The 27,619-nt window shown below is 52.0% G+C and overlaps 2 protein-coding genes across 10 annotated transcripts in view; one reads left to right on the forward strand and one right to left on the reverse strand.

Moving 5' to 3' along the window:
* CEND1 (cell cycle exit and neuronal differentiation 1) lies at positions 1 to 27,593 on the reverse strand. 7 transcript variants are annotated; one of them, XM_054828236.1, is made up of 2 exons: positions 27,570 to 27,593; positions 1 to 9,859 (listed from the first exon to the last, which is right to left on the reverse strand). In XM_054828236.1, exon 2 carries the CDS (start codon positions 9,684 to 9,686, stop codon positions 9,294 to 9,296), a length of 393 nt encoding a protein of 130 aa, XP_054684211.1. In that variant the 5' UTR covers positions 9,687 to 9,859; positions 27,570 to 27,593; the 3' UTR covers positions 1 to 9,293. The 7 variants fall into 7 exon arrangements, with proteins under 7 accessions (XP_054684211.1, XP_054684212.1, XP_054684206.1 ...); XM_054828237.1 differs by lacking the exon at positions 27,570 to 27,593 and adding an exon at positions 23,145 to 23,168; XM_054828231.1 differs by lacking the exon at positions 27,570 to 27,593 and adding an exon at positions 21,888 to 22,020.
* The window catches only part of LOC129207345 (NACHT, LRR and PYD domains-containing protein 12-like), a 38,937-nt gene continuing 32,758 nt past the window's right edge, over positions 21,441 to 27,619 (forward strand). The window contains exons 1-2 of one of the 3 annotated variants that reach the window (XM_054828137.1): positions 21,441 to 21,458; positions 21,639 to 21,743. The gene's annotated coding sequence lies outside the window, so the exon portion shown is untranslated. Of the gene's footprint in view, positions 21,459 to 21,638; positions 21,744 to 23,019; positions 23,099 to 27,619 lie in introns of those variants that run through there. The other 2 variants (XM_054828140.1, XM_054828136.1) reach the window with 2 other exon arrangements.

Genomic DNA, 27,619 nt, shown 5'->3' on the forward strand with positions numbered 1-27,619 from the left:
TATCTGTGTGTGTATATATATCTCTATATATAGTTTATTTCTCACAATCCGGGTAAGAGTTACAGGTGTATTGGGAATCATTTACAGTTTCACAGCATATGGAGTGGCCATACAGCTTCTGATGTGAGTAACATACAGCGTGTAGAGAGCACACGTTTCCAACCCATCCACCCACCACTCATACAATGGGTTTTCAAAGCTAATACTAGATTCAGCTACGTAGAAAGCCTGAAAAATGTTAGGGTACAGCGTTGGGTGTCGTACAACACTGTCAGTCACAATGGGACAAGCTAAACTACTTTAATTTTCAATCTAGTATTTCTAGTCTACCTGCATTATTGCATTTATACGCTTTTTTTTTTAAAGTCAAAGTAAATAGAATACTATATGGGAAAGGAAAAATTCTTGACTATTTTAGGATTTGAGCTGCAGCCCATACAAAGTGTCCATAGAAGCATAGACAAGATTATAAATTCAACAAGGTATAAATTAGCTGTATAGCTTTGTGTGTAGGTAGGTGTCCATTTCCCTCCAGGAAATGTGTCTAGCAGCATATTGTTTCTGAAAGCCAAAAAAAAAAACAAAACCCCAAACCTGTATGTTGAACACAGGTAAATATGTGTAAGTGACAAGCAGGTCTGTTTGTACAGGGAAGAAATCAAGGTGTCACTCTGAAAATTACTATCATTCAGAAAAACACGTTCAGGGGCTGACCTAAAACCCACCGATGTCATCGGAAAGATGCCTGTGGTTTCCAAGGTAGCAGCAGGCATTTGCCCGCTACTGGTGTTTGAGCTTTCCCTTTGATTTCTGAGGGCTTTGGGTCAGTCCCTGGAAAAGTAACAGAATCCAAGCAAACCAGAAAAAAAAAAAAATCCCCTGTAATCTGACCTTCGAGTTCCCTTTCTACAATTTTAGTTTCTCCACAAGTTTGTAAACAACCTGCACCTACCACTAGAAGAGAGTTGGTTTTCACTGGAGAGTTGAGATTGCACCTTTTAAAGATTTTGATTGAAAGGGTCCTAACCAGTGACTCAGGAAAAGGCACCAGGTTTAAGAAGGGCTGCTCAAAACTTAGTAAAGCCAAATTATTTGCTTGTTGGTTTAGTTTTAACATGACAAAATTGTATGGCACCCTTGTTCTTAGCAAAGTGCCCCAGAAACTTGACTGCTTGAAGCTGCTGTGGCAAAACCAGGGATACAATGCAGGTCCTCACTGTTGCAAAGATGATTAAAAAGAGTCCTCTCTTCCTGCTGGGAGCGTTGGTACCGTCACGCACAGACAGAACGAGCCTGTAACTATTCTTGGTGTGCTGCCCTGGGGCTTGGCATTGTGAGAAATGAAAAAAGAATGGAATGGTCTGTGAATTTCAAGCTGGGAGCAACCGAAAGAGGAAAGAGCAAGAGTGACATGTGGGTCCAAATCCCATTTACCCCAAGTTATATTTTTCAGGAAAACAAAAAAAAAAAACTATTTAATTTGAAGAGCGTAGTATCAAAGAGCAGAGAGCAAGAGTCCCCAGGTACTGCATGTCAGAGGACCCGAACAGAGCACACGCTTCACAAAGCAGCGAGCACAGGGTAGAGCTGAACCCGTGCATTCGGAAAGCCAGCGCCTGTGATCTGTCACAGCACTTGCAGGTCGCGGGTATCAGCTTATTATCACGGTTAGTGCAACGGGATGTGCATTTTCGACGCCCAGCAGCCTTGTGTTATTTATCACATGGTAACGCCTGAGCAGCTCGTGCAAATGGAAAAATCCTTGCAGTGTTCTGTGCCCTCAGTCCTGCAGCATGCCCCGGCACGTGAGCCGATTCTTCGAGGCCAGCAGAAATGCAGGTCATTGACTTCAGCTTGAGAACCTCTCTTCTCCACCTGCATTTTTGGCGCTCCAACAACTGGAGGAGCGCAGAAGCACCAGCTTCAGCCAAGTGCAGTGCATGCTCGTGCTGTGTCAGCATCTCTAGAGCAGCCGGAACACCTCACACCTGACTGGCAGGCAGGCTTCAATCCTGAGCAGAGCTTGTGGCCACAGAGTGACTTACTGACATGGAGGAGCAAGGACAAGGAAGGGACCTTCCAGCTGCGGTCTCATCTGCTGGGCTCCAGTGGCGGACAAGAGCCCTCAGCATCTTGCAATCTCAGACCCAGCAGATGAAAACTTCACACATTCCCTGCCGTGCCACGCAGTCTCTGCATTCCCCTTAGGTGCTCAGTGGCTGAACATTTGCCTCTATCTTCTGAGGGGGGCTACCCAAAAACCTGCCCCTGCCTTCAGGCAGGGTTTCTGCCTAGCTGTGGAGAGGCTACACCTGCAGAGCTGCCTGGGAAGAAAGCAGGGAAAGGAAAGGGAATACATCACAGTAGCCAAAGAAGCAGTAAAGTACAAACAATTAACTAACCAATGGAGCCCCATAGCGTGTAGCAGTTGAAGATCTGGCATGAGCAGACAGCCTAGGAATTTGGGCATTAAAAAGGAAAGCAGGGCACAGGGCTGGACTGATGCTCTAAAAAGGAAGAGGAAAAAAGTCATCCTGAAACCCGTTTGCTCAACAGATTTAACTCCCCAGGGCCAGTCAATCAAGGGAACATGATCTGAGCGAAGCACAGCAAGATGCAATAAAAAGCCTAAGAAAAGTGGCATTGAACAGACCCAGCCAGCCCAGCCGAATGGCACGTGGGCACGTTCCCAGCCCATGTCTCAGTTACCTTCCAGCACCCTCAATAGCACCTTGGCTCATCATCTGGGCTGCTGAATTTGAGATAATCTAGCTCAAGGACATCAACTTTCTGTATAGCTATCTTCAGTTTGATGAACCTAGATTAAGTACCCTCTTTTTTTTTTGCCACCTATTCACCCTGACAGCTAAGACACCTTATTTTTTAAGTAGCATTAAGGGCAAAGAGCAAAGAATAACTTCCCATTAATGATTAAGTAATACTTCGAGTAGATAAACTTCAGGAGAGAACTAATCTCCAACTGAATGAGGACAGCAGAGGTTTTAAAAAGAATGATAGACCACATCACCCTCCCCTGGCTTCTTCGTAACCCACAGAGCACAAATCCTGAAGTACGTGGGTGGCCCCGCAGCCCCTGGCCCAGGAGATTGCTGCACAGGCTTCATCGCTTTCTGCGGTGGAGCTCTCAGTCAAGTGCCGCTCATAAGACCTAAAATGTGCCGGCAGCCCAGGTCAGATCTTCAGCATCAGAGGATTTCTCTCTGAAACAGCAAAGGACCAAATACCTCTGCTGTAAGTATCAGGAAATATCCCAATTCCAGCCTCCTGCGCTGAGAATTTAACTAACTTATAGACTGAATTTATATTATCCAGGTCAGAGCCGATTCCCTTCATGAAGGGAGGCGCCCAACCTGTAAAGCCGAACCGCAGGCAGTTTATGACAAAAGATGTGATGTGGCTTTTCCTAGCTTAGGAGATGGCTCCCGGCTCTGCGGTGTAGGGAATGAGACTGCAGTAAGCTGCTACACGGCTTGGGAAGGGAACCAGCATCCCTGCTCTAGCATGAAATCACATCCTAAGAGGATCAAAGCGCGAGTACGTTGGATTTTCAGTCCTTTTCATGGCATGTGAAAAGAGAGCGCGGCTCTTCAAAATGCCCAAATCGTAAACTTGTAGCTCCCCTTAATCGTACAAAGTTGGTTGTAGAAAACTTCAGGTCTTTTTTCTTGCTTCAGTAACCCTTTAACATTGAACAGAGCCAGCAAAAAATAATTTGGAAAAGTCAGTTAGCAAAGGTTAATTCGCATGGCAGAGTTGGTCGGGTTTGCTTTTGTTCAAGAAAAAAAAAAATATATGTGGATAGGGTATAAAAGTTAATGTGTCCTTACCAAAACCGTGGAGATAACGATGTCATGTGCTTTTTTCTCTGTACTGTTTCTTGTACCCTCGCAGAAGCTCTGACTTGAAGCTTTCTGTAGAGCTGATTGAAATTCCAGGAATTTCACCTTTCAATTACATTTTTTCCATTGCCTTCCTTTTTTTGCTTTGTTTCTTGAAGAATGTTTTTTCTCTCAAATCTTCAGGGCTGTTATTTTCAACCCATTCTAAGAACGGTTAGAAGGATGCTGATTTCTAAACCCCAGTGGCATTTCCAGGAAAGGAAGGAAAATTTTTAAGGCAGAAATCCTTTCCTCTCACTAACTGGGTTTGGGTTTGGGTTTTTTTGCTCCATTGTTGTTTATACACAAATATTAATGTAGGTATAAGCATGGCTGCCTCAGTTAATACCAGAGAAGACTTTCCTTACACTCAGCAGAAAGACTAAGGAATATTTTTGTCAGTTTAAAAAAAAAAAAAAAACCACAAAAAATAAAAACCAAAACCAACATGCCATTGAGATGATTTTACAGCGACCTGCAATCATATCCCTGGTGCCAGTAAGATCTCAAAAGCCTGATCAGAGCATAGTGAAGCCAATGGAAAAATTCCCCTTGTTTTCAGCAGCCTATGGATCAACCCCTAAACTTTGAGTCAGCAGAGACAAAGCCATTTTTAATTTATCACACAACCTAACGGAGGTAAGAAGTGCTTCAGGGCAAGCGACTGTTCAGTGCTTTAAGCGTGAGCCCGAGAGGTGAACAGCACCTGCAAGAATGCATCCTTACCCTCCTGAAAACGCTGCTACGTTATCCTTTGGCTTCCAGATTTATTTGCTTCCTACTGCAGAACTGCTAGGAATAATGGGACTTATCCGTAGCCTGTTAAATTGGTAGAAAAAGCAGCAGAAGTGTAATCCATTTCACTTTTCTTAAAGCTAGAAGCATCAAAAACCTTCTACCAAGCTGTCCAAGACAGCGTAATGACATCTTTATATTCAACTAAAACTTACGGCTCCTTAAAAATAGATTGAGATCAGGTATAGTAACTGAATCTATAGTTTTAGCGATAAGCTACAATGTCTGAAGTCAGGTTTGCAAATTTATAATTTATAGACTTTATCACAAGAGTAAACTAGCAATCTAGATCTCTTCAAATCCCAAGCACAGAATCTGATCAGTTTTAAGCATTAATTCATTCTCCCCACGGAGATATCACTAAAGGACTTCATATCACAAACACCACACAAAGAATAACATCAAGCAAATAACGGCATGTGCTCAGTACGAGAAAAGACAGCTATTTATTTAGCACAGCGAGTTCAGTCATTTAAGCCTTCTGCTTCGACAAATTTGGTTCCAATCTTGCTTCGATTCTGAGAGAGATGAATTTGCTCTTGTCAGCCTAGTTCTCGCTGGACAATTTTGTTTGTGTTTTTTTGTCTGTTTTTTTTTTTTTTTTTTCCTCAAAATGAAACCACTGCACAGCCTGGCACATTAAGGCAGATCAGGAGGTGTTTGCTAAAAGGATGTTATCTGCATGAAGTGCATTGCCCCAGCTGCGTGCTTAGGAGCTTGTGTGGCATCTACGCTTGATCTACCCGACTCAAATCAACACTAGACCCACACTTCAAAAAGCGCTACAACACAGACTTGTAGAGTTCAGTATAATCTAAAAGTGCCTTATTTTAAAGCGAGTAGCCCACACGACTATCCAGGGAGGGGAACAGTAAGTCTGAGCTTCTAGCACAACGGGCACACCGTACATTCAGCAGTTCACTAGCCATACATTCTTTGCGCTGAGAAGAAACCAGGACCGAAAAGGAATTCAGGTGCTGCATGGCATGATGCGAACGGCACAAAAAAGACATCACGGACACTTTGTGTGAATGCAGGGGAACAAACGAAGGGTCACCTCCAGGTTGATTTGGTTCTGCCCCCGCCCCCAGACTGCAGTAATATAAACATATATGTACGTATACATACATACACAGAATATTCTTCAAGGCAGGGTGGTGTCTCTACACATACACACACAAACACGGGTGTTTCCCAAACCAGACCGCCAAAGAGGTGGGTTCCAGGTAGTAAATCTGGAGACCAGACAGCAATGGGAAGCGATCACAGGAAGGGGAAAATCCCTTCTAGCACAGGACGTACCACGTCCACCGCACGTGGGTCCGTACCCAGACGATGTGCTGCGGTCCCATCACCATCCCTGCGGCGTTTCTGGATGAAATCACTGACCTTGCACCTGAGTGCTCTAAGGGCAGGGAGGGGGACAGAAATGGTTAAGGCCCATGTTGGCTGAGAACTGTTTTCCCCCCCTCTTCTGTTGCCAAAGGTTAAGGAAAAAAAAAAAACCCACTTTTGAAAGTAAAATAGAAGACTCAAATGAAGCAGGTGTTTCCTTTTCCTCCCCCTGTACCTATCTATGCTGGGCAGGACAGAATAGATAGATGCTATATCTGTAATGGTGCCACACACTGCTAAAAAAAAATAATCATATGCCAGGACAGAGAGGGAACAGACAGGACAGGGACAAGCATCTCTCGAAGACAGGCCTCCCACCTGCAAACAGAAGTGACTGTCTGAAAAATCACCACCCTACTTTGGCAAAACACGAATCAGAGCAGGGGTGGCCGATTTCCCTTCCTCATGAGCAACGTAAGCAAAATTCCCCCAAGCCAAGAGCTTTGCACTTCAGAGATGTGAGGGAAGGGGAGCCCAGTAACAGCCATCCCCGCATCCAGAGCCCGGTGGCGTGGATACGTTACTCCGAACCCAGCAGGCACGGGCATCCCAGCCACGGAGATCAGGCTCCTGGCAGGACTGCACCGCAGCTTGCTCCTGGCTTGTGCATCCAAATTTCCCTCGTGGGAACTAGAATGCACTGTTTGGGGTGCGAGCAGGAGCAGGGGAGCTGGCATGGAATGGGGTCTCTCCCCAGGGTTGCAAGAGGCTGTGCCCAGGGCACGGTCAGGGTCTGGGGCTCTGCAGCACTCCCAGGCTCTTCGTGTAGATGCGGCAGCCCCTTGCAAAGCTCAGCTGCAGTCACTGCAGGGGAGCCGTGCTGGAACCGTGTCTGAGCTATATTCTCTCACAACTCTGCTTTCCAAATACCTTTACTATTCCTTTGCTATTGTTTGCCTTCCCCTTTCCCCCCCAAAAAAATAACCTCTGAACATCTGCAAAACAGGACGAGGGGAAATCACTTCTCTAGACAAAGGTGGCGTCACAGAACCACCCCGCCACGGGCTCTTCTGCTTCAACCTGACAAAATTCTCCAGGCTGCGAGTGACGTACTGCTACTACGAGACATGCGCAATACGGGCAGAGAGTGCTTTAAGCTGCTAGGGCTGTAGCACTCATTCCAAAACCCACTGTGAACCCAACACCCCCCTCCTCGCCCCGTCTCCACTGGTCAAGCTAGAGGTAGACGTTAAACTTCAGCTGCACGAGCCTGTTGTTCATCAGAAGACGGCGTCTGAATGTCCCAGAGGCTGTGCGCCTTTGGAATAGTTTATGAGCCTTGGGGAAAAGAGGATGGCAAATCTCACCATAGGAACGGCCGGGCTGCAGCAAAAGACCTTTTGTTTAGGGAAGCCGTACGCATTCAGCAGACCCAATTTGGAGGTCAATAAGACAGACATGAGCCGAGAGAAGAATTGCCAGATCAGGTTATACACACCCACCATCCTACCCAGTAATCGTGCCTGAAGCAGAGTGCAAAGGCAGTACACCTTTCTCCGGCCCTGTACCCACTGAATTTAGACATCCAGGCTCAGTTAAAGATGTACAACTTCGGCTCTTTAACTGAGCTCGCCCTGCTTTGTCCCAGCCTCTTGCTAATCATCACTCCAAAACCCTGCCCATTGACTGCAACTGCTGCTGAGCTCCAGACACTCTGTGGTTCTTACCCCACCTAATCTCTGACCTAATTTAAAAACAAAATTATAAGGTCTTTTTTGTAAGACACTTTTTTTTGCAGTAGTGCAGCAGCCCAGAGTAGTCTAACGGAAACTTTCAGAAAAAGGAGATCTGGCCACCTCTTGGTGTTAGGGGAAAGGCATCGGCCAACGCGCTGAACACCCTCTCTCATCACCTGCCTTCCTTCTCCCCTTCACAAAGTCTGGCTTCAGCGCCGAGGTTCTCACCGATGAAACCAGGCTGTTCCCCAGGACTGGGAATTTGCTTCCCTTTCCAAAGCTTGGAGGAGTCACAAATCCCCGCTACTCCCTCCCCCGGACAGACTTCCAGGGCCCTTGAACAGGGTTTCCCTGGTATAAAGCAGATCAGTCTTATTCTCATGGGATCCCAGGTCTTCTCTGCCCCTAAAACCAGATCATGTCTCCGCTTCTACCTTCTCACATACTGAGACACCATAGCCTTCAGTGGGGAGAAAAAGCAGGTGAAAGGCCTGATCCGAATCCCAAATAAATGAAGAGAAAGAGTCCAACTGACCTCCAGGGAGTTTGGGCTGAGGCCACAGCATCCTGCAAAGCCCAGCCTAACTTTAGGAAATACTAGATCCAAAACAAAGTCTCTCTATCCCGAAATGCTGCCCATACGACCTTGGCGAGCCATGGGATCCTGAAGGCTGCCTGCCAACGTGCACGAAACCAAGCAGATGGCAGTTGCTGTCTGCCTGAAGTCGGCCAGGAATCTCCACGCGCTGGTAGCTGCGCTGTTGGTCACGGTACGGCCGCTCTGCTCAAGACAAAAAAACCCCTTGGTGTGATGTCCCAAGTTGCACACTCAGCTCTATCACGCTGCAGTCTCTGCCTCCAGCTACAGCCAGCCTGTTTTCTCTTTTGAGGTGGGTTTTTAAAAAGTAGGTTGACGAGCAGCAGGTACACAAGACACCTACTAGAGATCACACTTTGCTCTTTGGGTCAAGGAGCAGCTTTTGCCTGCATTTGCCCAGCGCTTCCCCGGGGGTGCTGGATAAACACCAGCCCAACACCACAGTGACGGGCAAACTGGGTCTTAGCACTAGGCTCCGTCTCCCTTTACATCTTCTTTACCACAACCCAACTTAAAAACAAACCAAACAGAAACCAAAACACAAAGCGGGGACTCTGGATGGGACGTAGAACGCTTTGGACTTGAAAACAGGGGACTGCAAGAGAGGTGGGGGTGTCTCCCAGGGAGGACAGGAGGGGAGGGGACACCGTCATTTACACCGATCAGGAGAAGCTGTAATCTATACACAGTGGTATAAGCCAAGATATATTACATGAAAGAACACACTGAGTGCATGGAGTTACCCACACTGGGTCAAACTGGCACAGTTGTCTTGAACAAGACTCTTGGAGTTGCAGTTGGTGTTTGTTGTTGACCTATCTAGCTCGCTCTATATATATATAGATATGTATAGAATTTTTCTGCATGCATTTGTCTCAAAAGGAGCTGTACAGCTGGGTTCGGTTTCTCATCCCCACCCCGTCTCGGTCTTCATTTTTTCCGGGCTAGGAACGCCACTCCCACAATCACAGCGAGCGCAGCCACCGCCACTCCTCCGATGATGATCAAGGGCTTCATGTTGTCGAAGATGCTGCCTGGCGACTCCTCGGAGCTGTTTCCCTTGTGGTCAGAGTCAGGGGACTGGCCGGTGGCCTCTTGTGTCTCCGTTGCAGCGGGGCTGGGTTTCAGGTTGCTGTGGTTGTTCACGACGGCAGCATCGCCGCCTGCCTTCTTGGTGGCAGAGGCAGGAGCAGGCTGCTCTTTGGGGATCTCCTTCTTGTCTGCATTTGTGGCAGGACCAGGGTTGGGCTTTTCTGGCTTTCCGGAGCTAGGAGCCTTGACGTCGGGTTTGTTTCCGCTTCGGACATTGCCTTTGGAATCCATCCCTATGAGTGCTGCGGGTAGCGACTGGATGCCACGCGCGGGGCAATCCCAGCTCTTCTCCTTCGCCCGGCTGCTGGAGGAAGCAGAGGAGCCACCTGAGCTCAGCCCCTTGGAGTGGTTGTCTGGGGATGATTCTCACGCTGGCGGTGTCCTATCTGGACATGATACAGCACCTGGAAGAGAAAGCAGAGCAATAAGAGGTGAGTGAAAGGACAGAGCAAGCCAGTGCCGTTCTACCTGGGAGGAATGAAGGAGGACAGAAGACAAAACTGGAAAACTGTTGGCTCGTCCTTTAGTAACTGTGAGCTGTACTCAAAGCATCTACTACAGTGCCTGTACCTGCAAAAACATCAAACAAGTTGGACTATCATCTAATGGCTGCCACAACTCTGCTCTGCGTGCAATCAAGACAAGTCCATCCTGGCCATGTATGTGACGCCATTTGTCAGTGACGAGATATACTCATGTCCAACCAAATAAATCGTACTTTTCATTTGCTCCTCACAGCTCCCTTCCTCCTGGGTAAGGAGAGAACATTTTGTTCGCTGGGAAAGTGGATCGATAGCTCTTCCCCGCTTGTATCTCACCCTCTACCCTTCTTTTTGCAGTATTATCTCAAATTTAGAAAGCAGTTAATATGTGATCTTGTGTGATACTCTCCATCCAGATAAATACTGCAGAAAAAAAAAAACCAAACAGGCTTAGTTCCTCAGTTATAGGTATCAGAGCTACAAGGATTATTGCTGTCAGCATTTCTGGCGGAGCTACAGCAAAATAAGGCAAGAACCACGTCCTCAGCTGGTGCAAGCCAGTGTATTGACTCCAGTGCAACTGCATGAATTTACTGTAAAGCTGGATCTCTCGGTGACTGAGAGATCTTGCTCCTGTCTCCTCCTTGCAGTGGTTAGCTGGGCTTGCCTACGGAGCTGAGCAGGATAGCAGCTGTACTGCAGGAGATTAGCTGGAGCCATTTCTCCCCAGGGAACTGATGAAAGCAGGGAAAAGCATGGCTGCATCCAGAGAATTCAGCAAACGGACAAAGCGGGCTTCAAAAGGTGATAAAAACACAGCAAAACCATCACCCCAGCAAGCCTCGCAGGGCAGGGTGAGCCGGGAGATGGAGCTCCCATGGCTACACCTCTGCACAACGGGAGGGGAGGAGAGAGGGCCGCTGGGCAGCTTGCCGTCGGGTCTCCGACGGTGCAGCACCACGTCAACTTCGAGCTTGGGAAATAGCAAGTAAACAGGAGGCAGCCGTCGGATCCGAGTCTCCTGCTTCATTGCCTCCCTGCTGACCTTCAGCGCTGCCAGGAGCCTGCCGAGAGCTTTCTGCCCGCTAAGTGAAATACGAGCTTATTAGCTGTCTGGATTTAGAAATCAAGAGGCTCCTCAAAAACCTCTGCAGATAGATGTTTCTTCCAACGTGGCTCAGCGTGCAACTCACTCCTTTAATGACAGGGAGAAGGTCCTGCGGTTGCAGCAATGGTCTGCGCTGCTGCCTCTGCTGGGAAACAGGCTAACGAACACGGTGTTTTAATCTCCACCTAGGCAGAAACACTGGCCTGGAGGAAACCTACTCATAGAAATGCTGTGTTTGGGTCCAGAGCATAGCTGGGCAACAGCTTACGGCTTGATGTAAGATAGAAGCTACCCCCTTCTCCTGCTCTCCCTTGTAAGCCATTGTTTGATGGCCAGTCTTCTCCAACACCCGTCAACTGGAGTTGACCAAGGCACCTGCAGCACCAAAATCATGGAAGTCCAGAGCTCACGTGCTGCACCAGACATGAAATACACTGAAAAGGCTGCCTGAAAGGTTGGCAGCCAGCCTAGGAGAGCAGTCTGAGCTCCTCCTGTCGCACGGAGATGGGACAGGCACTTCTAGAAGGCTTCTCACAGACCTACCTTACACACCTCCCTTAGAGAGGATGAATTTTAGCTGGGTAGTATTTGCTGAGATGGAGCCTGAAGGCTCCAAAAGGCATTAGATGATCCAAGCTGGCCAGTTTTGAAATAAAGCATTGACAAGCGAGAGGCAGATAATCTGCCCCCAGGGTTTCATGTCCAGCATTAAGCAGGGTAGCTGCTACTCTTCCCTAAGATTTTCTATTCGGTCTAGCTCCAAGCTCCTTCGAGGGAATAAACATCAAGCCGGCCCTTCACTTGTTTAAAAACCAGCAATCAAATTCCCCTAGCAGCTCTACATGGGTCAGATCTACTTTGGGTGTAAAGGAGCTTGGCCTCTTCGACCGCAGCTGAGCAATACTTACATTTCTGAGTCTGTGATTTTAAACCGTTTTGGAAACCCAAACACCACCGCTCTCCCCTCGTGCTCCGCTGAAGCTGTATCATACACGTGGGCACCTTGTACCGCACAAACACAATCCCAGATGCTCCCCAAGCTTCAGATCTTCTCTGTGGCTTGGCAAATAAACATACGGTCCTGGTCAAGTGTAAGAATATTTCCCTCTCCTTGCTCATTTTGTGGTATTTCTGTAGATACCACCTGCCTCACCTTTTCCTTCCTACTGCCTCCAAAGAGCATTCCTACTGCTCTGCTCAGGAGAAGTCCTATGCAGATCCAGGGCTGAGGCTGCACACTCTCACAGGACTCTACTCTTCTGGTTTGGGAGCAATTTATCCTTGTTTTACTCTTTCTTTGTGACATCATTGTACCAGAGGTAAGTGGAGCCCAAGACTGAAGCAGGCTTAGAGGTTAAAGCAGAGAGAGTCAGATTCATCATGTCATAAATATTAAATTACCTGCTTAGTCGCCTTGATATCAATTAGCTGGGCTACTCACACGTTCTCTAGTATTTGCGCAGTTATAGTATATGAACCACGCATTAAACTTTTGCTGCTTTCCCTAGGAAAGCCTATGGGTTAGAAATCCATATAAAATCCATAAATAGGCTATGCAGCCTATGGAAATGGTAGGGGTAAATAAATCGTGGAGGGGGAAGCTGGCCTCTGCTGAGAAATGGGGACTTTGCACGGCCCAGGTACCTCAGTTTACCACATCCTCTCTCGTTGACGCTCCTCATTGATCAGATCTGGTTTCCAGATTCCTGGAAGCAGGAAAGCTGGTTTTGCTCAGAGCCCACGCTGTGCCGTGGAGCCCTGTCCCGCAGCGCTACAAACAGCTCATTAAAGAATTGCTTGATTTCTAAGTGAGTTTCCACTAAAAGCAATGCAAGCCCCTCACGCAGATTAGAAAAGGTTTTTAAAAGATGTAGAAACCAAACTAAGCCGAAAATCAATATCAGCAGTTCTTAAGTGTCCAGGTGAAAGCGCTTTCTGTCAGTGGTTTTCCACCCCTGGAACTAGCCACGGAGTTGCCCAGCACCGCTCCAGACCCTCTGGCTCACTTGAGCTGATGCTGTCAAACCCTGCGCCCGTGACGCTCAAGCACCCTTCCTGCCCCACCAGCTGTAGCGCAGCTGCCAGCATCCCTGGCTGGGTTAGCATCGTGCTGGCTTGCAGCCATCCACGCTGTCCTCCTCCTCCTCCAGACCCAGGGTGCTCACGCAGCAGCATGTCCTCTCCCATCACAGCACTTAACCCCCTTCTGTGTGTGTTATTAGCCACCTCTCCCAAGCAGACTCCCCACCTTGGGTATCATCCCCTCTTTCCTTTCGCTCTCCTTTCCCTAATCCAGTCCTGTGCTTTCGAGGACGCGTGCTCATCTTTAAGCACCTCCGTGTGCCACAGACCGAGACGAAAGGTGCTTTCCTCATTTTCAAAAACTACGCCTGCACGTACAGCTGTGAGGGTTTGTTCCCCAGCCCTTTGTCTCCTCTTCCCTCATTCCATCACTCAAAGTTTTTCTCTAATGGCCTATTTCTCCACCTTTGCTTTCTTCTTTACAGCTCCTCGTCTATTTATTCCTCCCTTTCCTCTCCTCCTCAGTTGCTGTCTCTGCCTGTCTACCCATTCCACCCCCTTCCAGCTCCCCCTCTGCCTCCCACACAGCAGCACTTGAGAACAAGGTTTTGTGAGAAAGAAGCTTCATTTCCCCCCATGCTATTTCTTCGTTTATCAAACCGTGCCTTTTCAGGGAGGCTTTCACTTGCCAGCAGCTAACCAGCTCTTTCCCAGGCTGGGAAGAGGGAGCAGAGATCGCGAAACCAGTGATCAAGGAGAAAAAGGAAAAGAACTCCTCTCCAAATCCCTGCTGCTGCAGGACGCGGCACACAAACGCCGCAGCCCTCCCGGGATGCTTCTGCTGGTGGCAGCTCTCAAGGTCGGCGCAGACTCACCAGCGCAACAAGCTGGCCCCAGCCGAAGCAACAGGGCCGACGTAAGGAACGGCTTTCCTCGGCTCCTGAAGGGCACCTTTAACGTCTCAAACCACCCCCCCCCCCCAAATTAGCAAATACATCTATTCATCTGTCTCCTGCGTGCGCAGAGGAAAGCTGCATCAATCCTGCACCGAATGGAGCGGATGAGTCATTGCTAGCTTTACCGTAGCACATCACCGTTAGAAGGTCCTCTTCCCTCTGCAGAGACCAGCCCCGAGCCCTACAATCTTCCCCGCGTTGTTTCAAGGAAAAAACAGCATCTTTGCAAGACCGAGCAGCTGCTCGGCGTGGGGTCTGGGCTACAGACGTGCGTAGGGTCACAGCAGTGCTGAGCGCAGGCTCGCACAGAGGGTTTTCCCCTCCTCCGTGAAAAGCAGACCGTTTCCAGCGGGTCCTCAGCTGCCACAGGCTGTCAGCAAGGAAGAATTCAACCAAGACAGTGGGGTCACGTATCTGAAGTTATACTTGCAACACAAGTCCATCCTCACGCTCCAGGTGTCCTCCAGATGACAACATCCGTCTCAAACAGCTACTGACCACGTCTGACCTGTAGCAATGCTGTGCAGAAAGAGCCCGAGATGGCAAGAAAGACCTTATATATCCTCAAATCTTCTTCCTTAACCCCCCCTTCACTTGTCATTCCCACCCGTCTGGGAAAAAAAAAAAAAGGCACGAAGGTTTGCCTTTTTGGGGCGAAGAGGAGAGCTCTAACTACCAAAGCCCCGTTCTCTTACGTAGCACGGCCCGTGTTGGCTTTTGGGCAGAGAATTAAACGCGTCCCTATTACTCGGGAAGCATTAACGCTTCTGCCAGCCTCACCTCCACTACCAGCCCCCAAGCAGCTGGACCATGGCAAAGACCGTCCCGCAACTCCGCGTTGCTTGAGCCAGGCGTGGTAGCAGTCACCTTAACTCCCACGGCTTGGGGACGGGTCATCTGCAAGGAGATGAGGTAAGCGACCAAGCCTGCTCTCCATTCCCTTCGAAATGCCATAGCTGGAAGTCAGTGAGAGTTGAAAGCGCTCAGCAGCGCTGGAGGAGATGGCTTGTACCTCTCTGGACCCAGCCCCTCCTTCCCGAAGCTAAGGGAGGACTTTAAACCTTTGAACCAACATGTTCCTCATCATATTCTTCAGTGAATTGCTCTTACACCATCACAGTGAAAGGTTTTCAGTGTCATGGAGGAAGAACGCACGCTGAATACCAATTAATTTCGGGTCCGTCAGCGGGTTCTGTAAGTCTCAGCTGGCGCACTCGCATTTGGTCGTTTAAGCCCAATCTAGCTTTCTAAGGGACAGAAAACGGCCGTCTTCTCAGACAGCTTCCCTCTGGTGAGCGCAATTTGCACCTGCCCAGACCGGCTCACAGCGTTGAATTACCATCACAGATCCAGGCGCCAGCACCAGCTGGTAGGTGACGAGCAGGTAATTTTAAACTGAAATCTGCAGATTTTGCTCCTGCGGCAGTCTGCCAAATTAGAATTTGGCCACTTCAAAGAGGCACCTGAAAAATAAATAACTTCCTGAAAAGGGAAAGAGAAAAACCCAAAAAAGCAGCAGCGTTGTGACTACAGGAGGTAAGGCAGCTTGGAGCTGAAGCGACTGGGACCAGGCTGTTAGAAATTGGGGGTGTTACTGGGGGGATCAAGTGCTGCCACAGGCTTCCTATGTGACCTTCGCACGTCGCAAACTCTCTCCAGCACCTCGTGAAAATTGAATCTATGCGATACAGGGGGCTGAACCCACCCACGCGAGACCCTCAGATGGAAGACAGCATGGTCATACGGACTGTTACCGTCAAAGAGTGGTCAGAGGAGGTTCACAGCTGGAGGACACGGCTAAGGTGAGTTCACGACATGCTGAGGAGAGGTAGCCAAAGAGGTCTGAGGTTACTGGCCACAGGGCAATGCCGGTTCAGTGCCACTTGTCATTTTATGGCAAAAGAAGAAATAGGTGGCAGTCAAGCCCATCTGCCGTACGGGGCAGTGACGCACAAGGGCTGGAAGGATTTGGGTTCAGTCCCCTGCCCCATCCCAGCCTCCTGCTCCAACCGAGCAGCAGATTTTGTTTCCCAGTGCTTCAGCTCCTCGCTTCCCACGGGGACAAGCAGCGCTTCTGCCCCTCTCTGAGCTGCTGGGGGAACAAACACGTTAAAGGCGGTGAGATGCCGGGCAAGCACCTGAGAGAAGCCAGAGCGGAGTAGTGTGACTAAGCCTTTTCCTCCAGCTCCAAGAAGTGCCGCGAAGACAGATGAGGTAATGCAACGCCTCTCGGTATTACCATAAATATTAAAACAGCTTTACGTAAGGAGCTTGTGTTCGTTCCGTTGCCGTGGGCAGCTCCCCAAGGAGGATTTTTAGCTCCCTTACGGTCTATTTTGGCCCCCCCCCCCCCCCCCCCCCCCCCGCTCCTGACGCAGTGCCCAGCAAATGTGATAAAACACAACGCAAGCACAACGATAGCGGGAGTCGCTTGTCATCGATGCTTTTGAAACAGCCTCAGCGCACCAGGGCCGGGCTGTGCAGGGAGACTCCTGCCTCGGCCAGCCCTCCCAAAGCCAAGCCTGGGAGACAGCAGCACCAACGTTACAGCAAACGCTGATGAGAGATTTATGAATCCTTCTCCCAATCTGTTGTTTGCTGCTCCCCACATCCCTCCCCCCAGCCCTGGATTAAACGTTTCCCTCTCAAACAAACCCTTTGAATCTTGATTTGGAGAGCGTCAGATGCTGAAAGTGTTTTAACGGGCGGCGGCAACGGCTTCAAATCGCTGCCACAGGGGGAGATTTGCCAGCAAAGCCTCCGCTCCACGGCTGCGTCACTGCTGCGGCTGCACCGACACCCAGCGCTCCCGTCACCGGTCCGGCGGTGCCGGCGATGACCAAAACCGCAACCATCACCGCCAGAGCACGGCCAGCCTGGCAGGATGCTACCCCTCGCTCCCTGCACCACTGTGACGCGTCACCTCTCTGCTAGCCCGGGTGACGCATCAGCGGTCCGATACACACCTGGCGCCAAGGCGAGATGCGGGAACGGGACGGGCTCCCGCAGCCCGGCGAAACGGGCTTTGCCTGACGCCTGCAAAGGGCACGGCTGTGGGGTGCAGACCCTGGGCACCCCGGCGGGACACCGCAACCCCGCAGAGATGGGGCAACGTCCTGGCTCGCGACGCAGATGCCAGCGTCCTCTCCAGGGGCCGCTCTGCCACAGCCCCCCGCGCGGGTGACGCAGCATTTCGGAGCCCCGCAGCCAGCCCTGAGATGCTCCGCACCGGCACGAGCCCAGAAAAAGGCTAAATGGCCTCTTTCTACAGGAGATGATGTCCAAGCCAAGCGTCACATCGGCAAGCCACGCTTGTCCTGACCCCAAAGATCTCGCTGGGATGGACGTGGCAGACATTTTATTCTGAGAGACGGAGGCGACGTTGCAGAGACACGCGCCGTACTCCTGCCACCGGCTTTCCTTCTGTTCTTCGTTTTTTAAACCCAAACCACAGCTCTACCCTGCACCGTTCAGGCACTCTGCCCGTACGCAGCCACCTACATGGCAAACCCCCCCCCCACTCTGTGTTTTTCTTCCGTTATCTTCTCTCACCCTATGTGAAAATAAAGCAATAAGAGCCATGAGAAATGGTAAACCGACTGCCTCTGCCCTCAAACCTGCAGCGCTGGGGGAAGAACAGCTTGGTGCTGTTTCACCCTGCCCCTCGGCAGACCCACGGCGAGCACCCGTTGCACGTTTCCTGCTGCACCACCTGCAGAAGCTCCTCGCAGGGCACCGCGCGGGCACGAGCCCAGCCATTTCTCTCCGGCAACGCGGGCCGAAAAGCCCTTGCAGCTCCGTTCAGCTTTTTGCCCGCGACTCTGTTAAAAATATACAGGCTGCTGCCAAAAAACCCCAACCAAGCCCGCTCCTTCCCCCCCTCCATCGGTGCTCACCACGCAGGGTCCCAAAGGCGCAGCTCATCACCCAGACGCCGCGCTGCCTGGCGCCGACGCAAACCTGACCCAAACCCCTTTCTCGTGCCTCGGCTCCCCAGCTGCCCCAAAACCCGGCAGAAATCAGGAAAGCATTCCCAAAATAGCCTGGGGAAAATAGAAGATTTTGCCTCAGTCTCTCCAGCGGCGCCAATCGCGTGCTCTGAGCGACGTCTGTAGTTACACCCGGCACGGACCTGACCGGCTGTCAGCAGAAGTCACACCCGGCGAGGCTGTACGACCTGCCCCGTCACCCGCTCAAGCGATGCCTCGTGATGCGGCTGGACCGGCTGCGCTCCAGCCACAGTTTACGGCAAAGCTCTTTCTAGAATAAGAGAGAATCTGAAAATACTTTGCTGGGATCAGGTTGGAAATAGCCTTCTGCTGCAAAGCCTGGCTTCTCGGGCTTGTAACGCCGTGCACGGGTCCCCGAAGGGCGACTGTCGTAACTGAAACATTTTCAGAGCATCTCACTTTGCTATGCTCTGTCCTAGCTTTAATCCTGGGTTTGAGCCCCCCTCAAACAGAAGCAAATACTGGTTTTCCACTTTATGGTTCCTTTTTTTTTTTTTTAGTGAAACAAGATCATAGCTTTTACCCTTCAAAAATCATGAGGTGTTAGATCTTAAGGCTCTCCCTGACAGGACTGAGCATCACTCACCCCAAGACAGAAATTTAGGGGGACAAAGGAAAGGGTTTTCAGCCAGGATGACTTTTTCCCCACGCAGCTGTTTGGCAGGACACCGGGTGGAAGCACTGGAGTAGCTTCAGTGGGGAACGATTCGGAAGACGCGGTGGAAGGCGCGCAGCCAGCACCACGAACCACAAAGCTTTAACCCACGAGCGTGATGTCTCGCAGGCAGGGACGTACACCTGGGTGCATCCTGCATCCCAGACCGCTGTGCCACCCCCGCATCCCACCCTGGGCTTGGCTTTTGCCACGCTCGGCGTTTTGCAAACACACTCGTCGTGTTTCTTTGTGACTTTTTTCCAGCCCTCCCAGCGCCAGCGGTTCCACGCCAGCAACTCTGTGGCACTGGGGACAAGTTGCTGCACCGACAGGTTGCACACCCCTTCCTGGGGACAGGCTGGCACCTCCTCTGAGACCAGAGGGGAGACCACCAGAGCTAAAAGCCGCAGCAGAAGCTGGCCCAGCAGCCTCCTGTTGCAGCCCAATATTGCCCTCTCGAGCTCCGCATTGGCACCCCCTCCTCCATCACCCGGAGGCCCACGCTGCTTTCGGCTCTGCCCAGCTGCCTTCCCAGAGAGCTGCTGTCACCCCAAAACTCTTGGGTCTCCCCAAGGAATAGATAAGCCATTCCCCATAACATCCACCCTAAGGCCCAGGCTGGGGCCACGGGGCAGGTCTCGGTTCTCCGCTCAGCGCCGCCGCCTCGGGAATAACGTGGCAGAGCTTTCTGCCTCCTCTTGGTGCTCCTCTCTGCCAAAGCCCTGCTCTTTCTGCTGAGCCTGCCAGCCCTTGGGAAACCGCCTTAACCCAGAGGGTTCCAGTTTGGGGTGCTGCTCCCCGAGCAGCCAGGAGCTGGTACCCAGACGCAGAAGGCTGATTGCCTTTTTAACAGATCGATGCTTTTAAGGCCGTGACAGTCAGTGGGTCCCACATCTCTCAAATTCAATATCCACAAGAAAAAAAAAAAAAAAAAAAAAAAAGATGAGGGTTATCTCTGATAAATAAATATCTGTAAAATAGCCCCAACCACTGCAGTAAACAGCAGCAAATTTAACAGCCCTCTTCAGCTTACGGGCATCCTAAACCCATCCCTTCTGCCCGATGCGGGATTGCACCAGGCTTTCATGGCATCACCCCCCCTTCGTGGCTCAGCTGCGGCCAGTAAAAGATTACGGAGGCAATTCTGCACGTGCAGAGCCAGGTCCCAAATCCGACAGCGCGCAGATCCGCAGGGCATCCGCCTGAAAACCGTTGCCTTGCAGCTGAAATGGAAGAAGCCACCGCAGGCTGACGAGGGGCCAATTCAGCGCAAGGCAGTGACCTTCCAGGGAAGCTCCTGGCACGCTCCGGGGTAAAACCCATCGCTTACCTTGTGCGGCAAAACCAGAGCGCTCTCCTTCCCTGCAGAAAGGGAGGGAAGGATCTGGGGAAGGATGGCCAAAGCTCCTCCAGCACAGAAACGCTTGCTCAGAGAGCTCCATCCCTCCCCTCTGCCCGTCCGTCTGTCCCCACGCCCAACCAAGGATGGGGAGAGCGTGCCAGAGCGCTCGCCGGTGCCCGGTCCCAGCAGCCTGCCAGCAGAGGGGATGGGTGCGGGAGGATGAATATCTGCATTTAGGAGAATTCTGGATATTTCCCCCACACCCACCCACCCCCCCCATCCTGCTACAACATCACTGGGTTAGCGGCTGGCGTTGGGCGCTGTGAGAAAGGAAAGATGGAAAATGCTGAAGGTCAAACCTGTGAAGGTCAGACTTTTGGAGGTCAGAGCTGAGCTGGAAGCTCAATCCGGTGTAGTCCATCCTCCCTCCTGACAGCATCCTGCCCAAGCCCCACCCAGGAAAACAGGGCAGCCATGGCGAGGGCTTCCTCCCGTTACCCCAATGCCAAAGTTTTGCCGGGCTGACCTCGTCTTAGGAATAAAATTCCTCTTCCTTCCCACCCCCAACCCCATCAGAAGCTACCAGATGGTCACAGAGAACTAAGCAGGAGCAGGGACCAAATCAACAGGTCCCTGCAAACACACAGGGCGTGGACAGACGCCGAGAGGCAGGACATCAGACTGAAAAGCCCGAGACATCTCCCCTCCCCGTGGATTTCATCCCTGGAAGCACACACCTTGAAAGAGGAGCCCTGGTCCGGTGTCGTCCTCCTCCTCCTCCTCCCTCCCGCTCATTTGGTGCGATCTTCTCCCCATAGCTTAGAACAGGCAGCATTGCCTCTGTCATCTCTCTCCATTTTGGTCTTTTTTGGGCAGATTCCCCTTTGTGAGCTCCTTCCCAGCACAAAGCGGGGGCCATATCAAAAGATACCCCTTTGATATCGAAGCTCCGCCACCTAACAGAACAAACCCCCAGCTCCTTCCTTGGGAAAGGCGAAGCCAGCAAGCCTGCCTGCTCCTGCCAGTGCCTGCTCCGCTTCGGCACTGACAGCAATTAAACCCATCCAGGCAGAGCGAAGGGAAAACAAATACCACCGCCCATGCAGATGGGAGAGGAAACGCAGCTGGAAACCTGATCGGAACCTTCCAGGGAGGTGTACAGGCTTTCCTGCCAAGGCTGCAAGGTTTCAGCTGGGGATGCTGCTTCCCCTCCTCCCTCCCAGCAGCCCTGTTTCCGGCACATGGCCGACTCCGCTTCTCCCTGCTCGGAGCCGTTCTGCCTCCAGAGCGCTTCTGTGGCATCACAACCCCCCCCCCCCCCGCCACCGTCTCCATCCCGGAGTTATGCGTCCCCCTCGCTGAAGCCAGGAGCGGGCAGCCCAGCTCGGATCCCAGCACATCCCACAAAGGCAGCGGAGGAGATCGCAGGTACAGGCAGGCAGCAGGCAGGCTCCCACGCGCTTGCATTTGCGGAAATGCCTTCTCTGGCTGCCTGACCTTCAGGGAGCAGAAGAGGGGAGCTGGGGTGGGAAGGGAGCTGCTTGGGGACGGCCATCCTCCCTGTGCTCGTTGGTTTGGGTTAAGAAAAGCACCGTTGCCTCTGAACAGGGAGAAGCGCGTGGGCAGGCGCTCTCGCTCCCCAACCCGCCGGCATGGCGGCCCCCGGCCTTCATCGCAGGCAGCTGCAAGGAGGCAGACACTCACCTTGAGCAGGTAGATCTGCGTCTCTATTTCGCTACGTCACCCCGGGTACGAACGCCGCGCGTGTCCCCGCCGATAGCTAGGGTCCCCCGGCAGCTCTGCCCCCCTCGCCCCCCCCAGGTGCCGGCACGCGTGGAGGAAAGCGGCAGCCCTTACCTTCTGTCCTCCGGCTGCACAACTCACACCTTGGGAGCTGGCTCTTGCGCAGAGAGGAGGGAGGGAGGGAGGAAGGTGGGGGGGGGAACTTGGGAGTTTCCCACAATGCACCTCTGCAGACTGCATAAAGATGGAGAATGGGGGGGGGGGGCGGGGGGACAGCGCTCCAATCCGGAGGGAAGGGCTGGGACTGGGGGGGGGTGGGGTGGGGAACGGGACAGGATGCTGGGGGGTGGGGGGGCAACAGGGCAGCTCCATCTCCACGTCCCCTGTTATTTGGGGCTTAGCCGTGGCTTGCCGGCTCGGCAATTCAGGGCTGTCCCTGCAGCACAGAGCCCCCCCCTCTGCCGCCTGCTTCGCTCGCTTGCTCCTCCAAAGCCTGCCTGGGTTTGCAGCGATCGTGGTGAACGTAGTCACAAAGCTGGGGGGAACATACTGGGGAAAATGGGAGGGAGCCAGCCTGATGAATTGGGATGCTTGTGTGTAGAGTCGTGGAACATCATTCTCACACTAAATCCAAAGCACAGCACTATACCCGTTGCTAGGGAGAAAATTAACTCTATCCCAGCCAAACCCAAGACAATATACAAGAGAAAAAAGGAATATGGGGCTCCCCCCGCCCCAGGATAAGGGATTTCTGAGCGTGACGATGCCCCAGCAGCGCATCAAGGGGCTGCAATCTGTCTCGCCAAGGAGAAGCTCTGCACGGTGGAGGGAGGGAACTAAAACGCTGCGTCTTGGGGTAGTTTTGCACCAGCTCCGCTTCCCTTCTGCTTCCCCTTAGGAAAGTCCCGCAAGGTCTGTGAGGGATTGCGGGCAGCCCACGGCCGGCTCGGAGCTGGGCACGCAGCCCGTGCCCCGCTGCGGAGCGCTGTCAGACATCCAGCCGGGCTGTGCCAGGCACGCAGCCCCCTCCTTCGCCGCAGCGGTACGTTGGGTTAAAGCAAACAGCCCTCCCCGGCACAGCCTCACCTCCTCCGGCCAGGCACGGGTCTCAAATCCACAGCACTCGGGTCAAATCCTGCTTGTAGCCCAAAGTGCAGCCAGGTCCTGGGACTGTCTAGAGCTCTTTTAGCCCCATTTTCTCAGGAAATAGGGACTCTCTGACGCTTGCCCATCTTCCCCCATACAGTTACTTGGGACCCACTGACCAGCTTCATACAATTCCATAGAAAGTATAGACACCTTCAGGAGACTATACCCAGAAATCCGTAAGAAACCAATTTTCTCAGCCTAGCCACTCGCAGAATAACTCACTTCTGTGGCCACTGTGTTTTCCTCCCTCCCCTAAACAGCAGCCAAGCGACGGCTCAGCCCCAGAGTTGGTGCAGTAGGGCAGAAACTCCGGAGAAAAATCAGTATTTTCTTCCTTGACCTTCTCCGGCTCTGCCAAACTGCCCACAAGAGCCAAGCCAGTGTGCGCGTCACCTACACCAGCATGCTTAAAAACACTCAGGCTGCTTAAATCCTACTGTAAAGAAAAATTCAGCTGCTTCCCCCTTCTGACGCCTCCCAAGCCTGCTGATCTATCGACAGCAGCAGAGAGGGGCGACATTTCTGCAAAGCTTGTGAAAACCTGTGATTTACTGTGGGGGAGACACCCAAACCGCTGCTCCCAGGACTCATGAAAACATTTTTTGCCACTTCTTCTACATCAGGCAGAAATATCCTCGGCCCCTGCGCCTCCCCTCAGCATTGCAGGAGGGAGGAGGGAGCCTCCTGCAAGCAGAAATCACCAGCTCCCATCCCCAGAGCCTGGATGAGCTGAGGCCAGCGGGTTCCGGCTGCGATTTCCTTGCATTCACACGTGCTGCCTCTGCCTTCGGAGATAAACAGCCCCACAGGATGCATTCATACACCTGAGACTTTTTGAATCTGTATTATATACATCGGGTTTTGAATTTTAAATGTGTTTTTAGCAATATAGGGAAAAAAAAAAAAAGGGAAGCAAAGGAAAGGAGCTGTGAAACAAATAAACTCACCGCCCCCGTTGCGGGGAGAGGGAGAAGCCAGGAGAGCAGCACTCAGGAATCCCCTGGCACCCAGTGCCGGGAGGGGTCCCCTGCAGCAAGTGGGTCACATCCCCCCCCAACGCGGCATGGGAGAGAGCCAAGCACCGGCGCAGCAAGCAGCAATTCAGATCAAGGCACAGCAAGGCAAAAACAGCTTCTTCAAGGTCAAATGGAGAGGGAAACCTTTAGAAACCGCGCTGCCGGTTTTTCCTTCTCCCTCTCGGCTCGCAGCGTAGCCCAGGATGAGTTAGCAGGGGTAGGAACGGCCCCGGCTCCTGGGGACCCCCCCTGCAAGCCCTGCTGGGGCGGGGAGGGGGCTCGGTGGCAGCAGCATCCTTGGGAAGGAGCGTGGTGTGCCCCGCGCTTTCAGGGAGAAACAGTTGTTCCCAGACTGATTCGATGTCCTGCGGGCAGGAGGGACAGGATGAGGGCAGGCTGCGAGCAGGGAAACTGAGCTAGAGAGATACAGCTCAGCCCGCGGTGCCACCGAGCCAGGCTCGTTTTGGGGGCTGCGAAACCCTGAGCGGACATTGTTGGGGTCAAATCATCTCCCGGTGAGCTCTGCCCTGCCCCAGCACAGCCCCCTGCCCTCGGTGGCCCATTGTCCCTTGCCACAGCACCCGCACCACGTGCCATCAGCTTGCCAAGGCGCTGGCAGCGAGGACTCTGCTTTTCCCCTTCCTTAAACTCCCCAACGCGCCTTAGAACATCCTTTCCCCCTTTCCCAGCTCCCCTCAAAGCCAGCTTTGCTAAGCACACACCCTGAAATATCTTTTTTTCTCCGCCGTGCCTGGTTCCAAGGCCAGCCCCACACAAGTCACAGGCAGTCAGCGGCCCCAGCAGCCGAATCCCCCCGTGCCTCGGTCCCGGTCCCCTTCTCCCCCCCAGGACGGGTTTACCCCATCCCAACCAACACGCAGATTCCCTGTTCATAAACCGGGGCTTGAAAAGCAGGAGAGCAGGTCAGAGAGCAGGCTCCCACTCATTGCACCCCTGGGCACCAAAACCCTCCCCCCAGGAGCCTCTCTCCTCCCCTGGCACCCCAACCACAACCCACCCGGGACCGGAGAGGGAGGAAAAGGCTCCACAGCAGCAAAACCCTGTGGCTGCTCGGGCAGCGGCCATCTCTCCTTACCTCTGCACTCCAGGGAAGCAGGACGAAGGACATTGCTCATGGGGGAGCAGCTTGCAGCAGCCAAAGGTGGGTTTGGGGGTGCAGCAGCCGAAGCACCGGCTTAGCGCCCCGCACGGAAAGCCCTGGCAGGGAAAGCAGAAGCCCACCTGCCCCCGAGGGGCATTAATAACCTCGAAGCCCTGACCGGCCTCACCTGGGACCTGCCCACCCACTGCCGGGGGCTCTGTCGAAGCTCAGCCCTGGGCTCTCAGTCCCAGGGTGAGGAGTGGTGCAGGGGAGCCTGTCTTCAGCCCTGCCTCCTGCACGGGCTCCAGCTCCACGCTGGAGGCACCTCACCCCCTCAGAGGTACCCTTCAGCTTGCCTCCAGGATGGATCTCGTACCCCCTTCTCCAGTCTTGACTCCAGGAAGAATCTTATTCCTGGTCGCATCTCTTGCAGGGACCTCCCAGCTCTGCTGTGGCTTTGTCCCTCGTCCCGTCTCTGGCTCCATCTCCTGACCCAGCTCCCCAGGTGCACCCCGAGTCTGGTCCATCCCCTCGCCCTGATCCAGCAGTGCCCACCCGGCGCAGCCCCTGCCGGGCTCAGCCCCCCGCCCTCACCCAGCAGAGGCCGGTCTGACGCTCTCCTCCTGGCAATGCTAAGTTTCTTTATGCTATTGTTAGCTCTCACTCATAGCTCACGTAATTAGCTAGCTCTGCAATAATAATATTTACTTACAAGCAGTCTAGCTTTATACCATATTGCAATTATCATTAATAAAATTTTGCAAGCACATAAATGCAATTAACTGAACAGCAGGGTGTATTAAGAGGTACAGAGCAGTATTTCTATGAGAGTTTGTCCTTTAAAAAGTGTTTTCCATACACCTCCCCATAGCCTGACAGTGAGGGCACGTCTTCATCTCCCCCTATGATTTCCAGTTAGCAAAAATGTTTGCCTTTAGCATCAGCAAGGTTATACTTGATACATTTATATATATATGCTTTATTCTTTCAGCCTTTAACTAATCAAATACTGCTAGGGCTGAATTCTCCATCTTTTTCAAACACTTTTTTCCTTTCTCGTTTGATTTCCTCCCCTACCCCCTTTGCAAATCCCTCCTATACTTACACGCTTGCTTGAGGGACCGTTACAGGATTCGGTGTCTCTCACTAGGTCTAGCTGCTTCTCCTCAAATTATTGTCCCGCAAGGCTGATCCTGGGAGCGAATAAACCCACTAAGGTCGTTAGAGTATTATTATTGTAGAGCATTTTTGCAGTGCTTCAACTGTGAGTCCCCAGCCTGGGTGGATCCAGATCTCAAGAGCTGTAATTCTCTGGGCTCCCCTGAGAGCTGTAACAGGTTTTATTCTTGGACCCCAAGTTCTTGTTGTTATTATTATTATTATTATTATTGCTTTAAGTTGTTAGACCAAGCTAAGCAAGACCACAACAGGGCGTTTCTCACTATTGTTTTCAGGCTTCCCATGTGCTTTACCATGCATTACATAGATTTTCTTCCCACTGTCCTTCTGAGCTTGTAAAAGAAATCTCATTTTCTTCGTCACCCATCATGCTTTCTATCCCTTCTCCAGCTGTACCTCCAGTATTTTATTTCTTTGTGGACAATGATTATGTTAATAAAGGCACGCGATGGGCTCTGCTTAGAGAGTTTGTCTCTTAATGATGTCTAAAAGAGCCTTCACTCTATTTTTTTAAAAATAGTTTCCCCACTACTTGCTCTCCTGCTTTATTAGTAGCAGCACTGAGGACTATTTTTCAGGTTGCTGTCATTGATGAAGCATGCCTTTGGTTTATTGCTGGGTTCTTTAAAAAGGACTCTTTAATAACGGGCTCTTCCCAGGATTCTGTACCTGTCTCCATCAAAGCTTGTCTCTGGCCTCTCACCCTTTGTAACGGCCTTTGCCTGGTTTCTGTACTGCTGACACAAGAAAATCTCACCATAAAAAAAAAAATCTAATGCGAGTCCACCCTCCACCTTCCAATCGCTTTCTAAAATAAGGGGATCTCCACCGCCGCATCAAACGCCCACCGGTACCTTCACGTCTCCTGGGTCACCCCCCAGGACCCGGCACCCATTTGTGCGGGCAGGGCCGGCTGGAAGCCAACCTCCTTACCGACGCCGCCTTCGGCCAGCTGGGAGCCGGCAGAGACGCAGGAGCATCGCGCTCTCCCGCTACTGCTCCTCTGAGCTGTGCATCGCTCCTTCCAGCAAACCCCATCCCGCTTCGTCGCATCTCCTGATACCTCCTTTAATGCTCTCCAGAGCCCTTAACATCTGTAATCCAGTTTTGGTTTTCCCCCTCTGCCATCACCATTTCCCAAACATCCCCTATTCCTCTGCCGCCTCAGCTCCGGTTTACAGGAAACTAATTCCAGCCAGATCTGCTCCCGAGGAGCCGGGGGATGGCACTTATCTCCTAAAGACCCGGGAGATTCGAAACGGGGAGGAGAACAGTGACAGCAGAAATAAGGAACCCCAAAGGAGGAGGAGGAGGAGGAGGCGGCGATGGCAGCTCCGTGACTTTTCTTACCAAGCTAGTAAAAGGCTTGGGGACCCCGAGCAAAGCGCATTTTCTCTGGC

The sequence above is a fragment of the Grus americana genome, chromosome 5, assembly GCF_028858705.1.
Source record: "Grus americana isolate bGruAme1 chromosome 5, bGruAme1.mat, whole genome shotgun sequence".
Lineage (NCBI taxonomy): Eukaryota > Metazoa > Chordata > Aves > Gruiformes > Gruidae > Grus > Grus americana.

What these genes read in the sequence shown, in the direction of transcription:
- CEND1 (XM_054828236.1), bottom strand. Translation starts at nt 9,686, where the DNA reads ATGGATTCCAAAGGCAATGTCCGAAGCGGAAACAAACCCGACGTCAAG.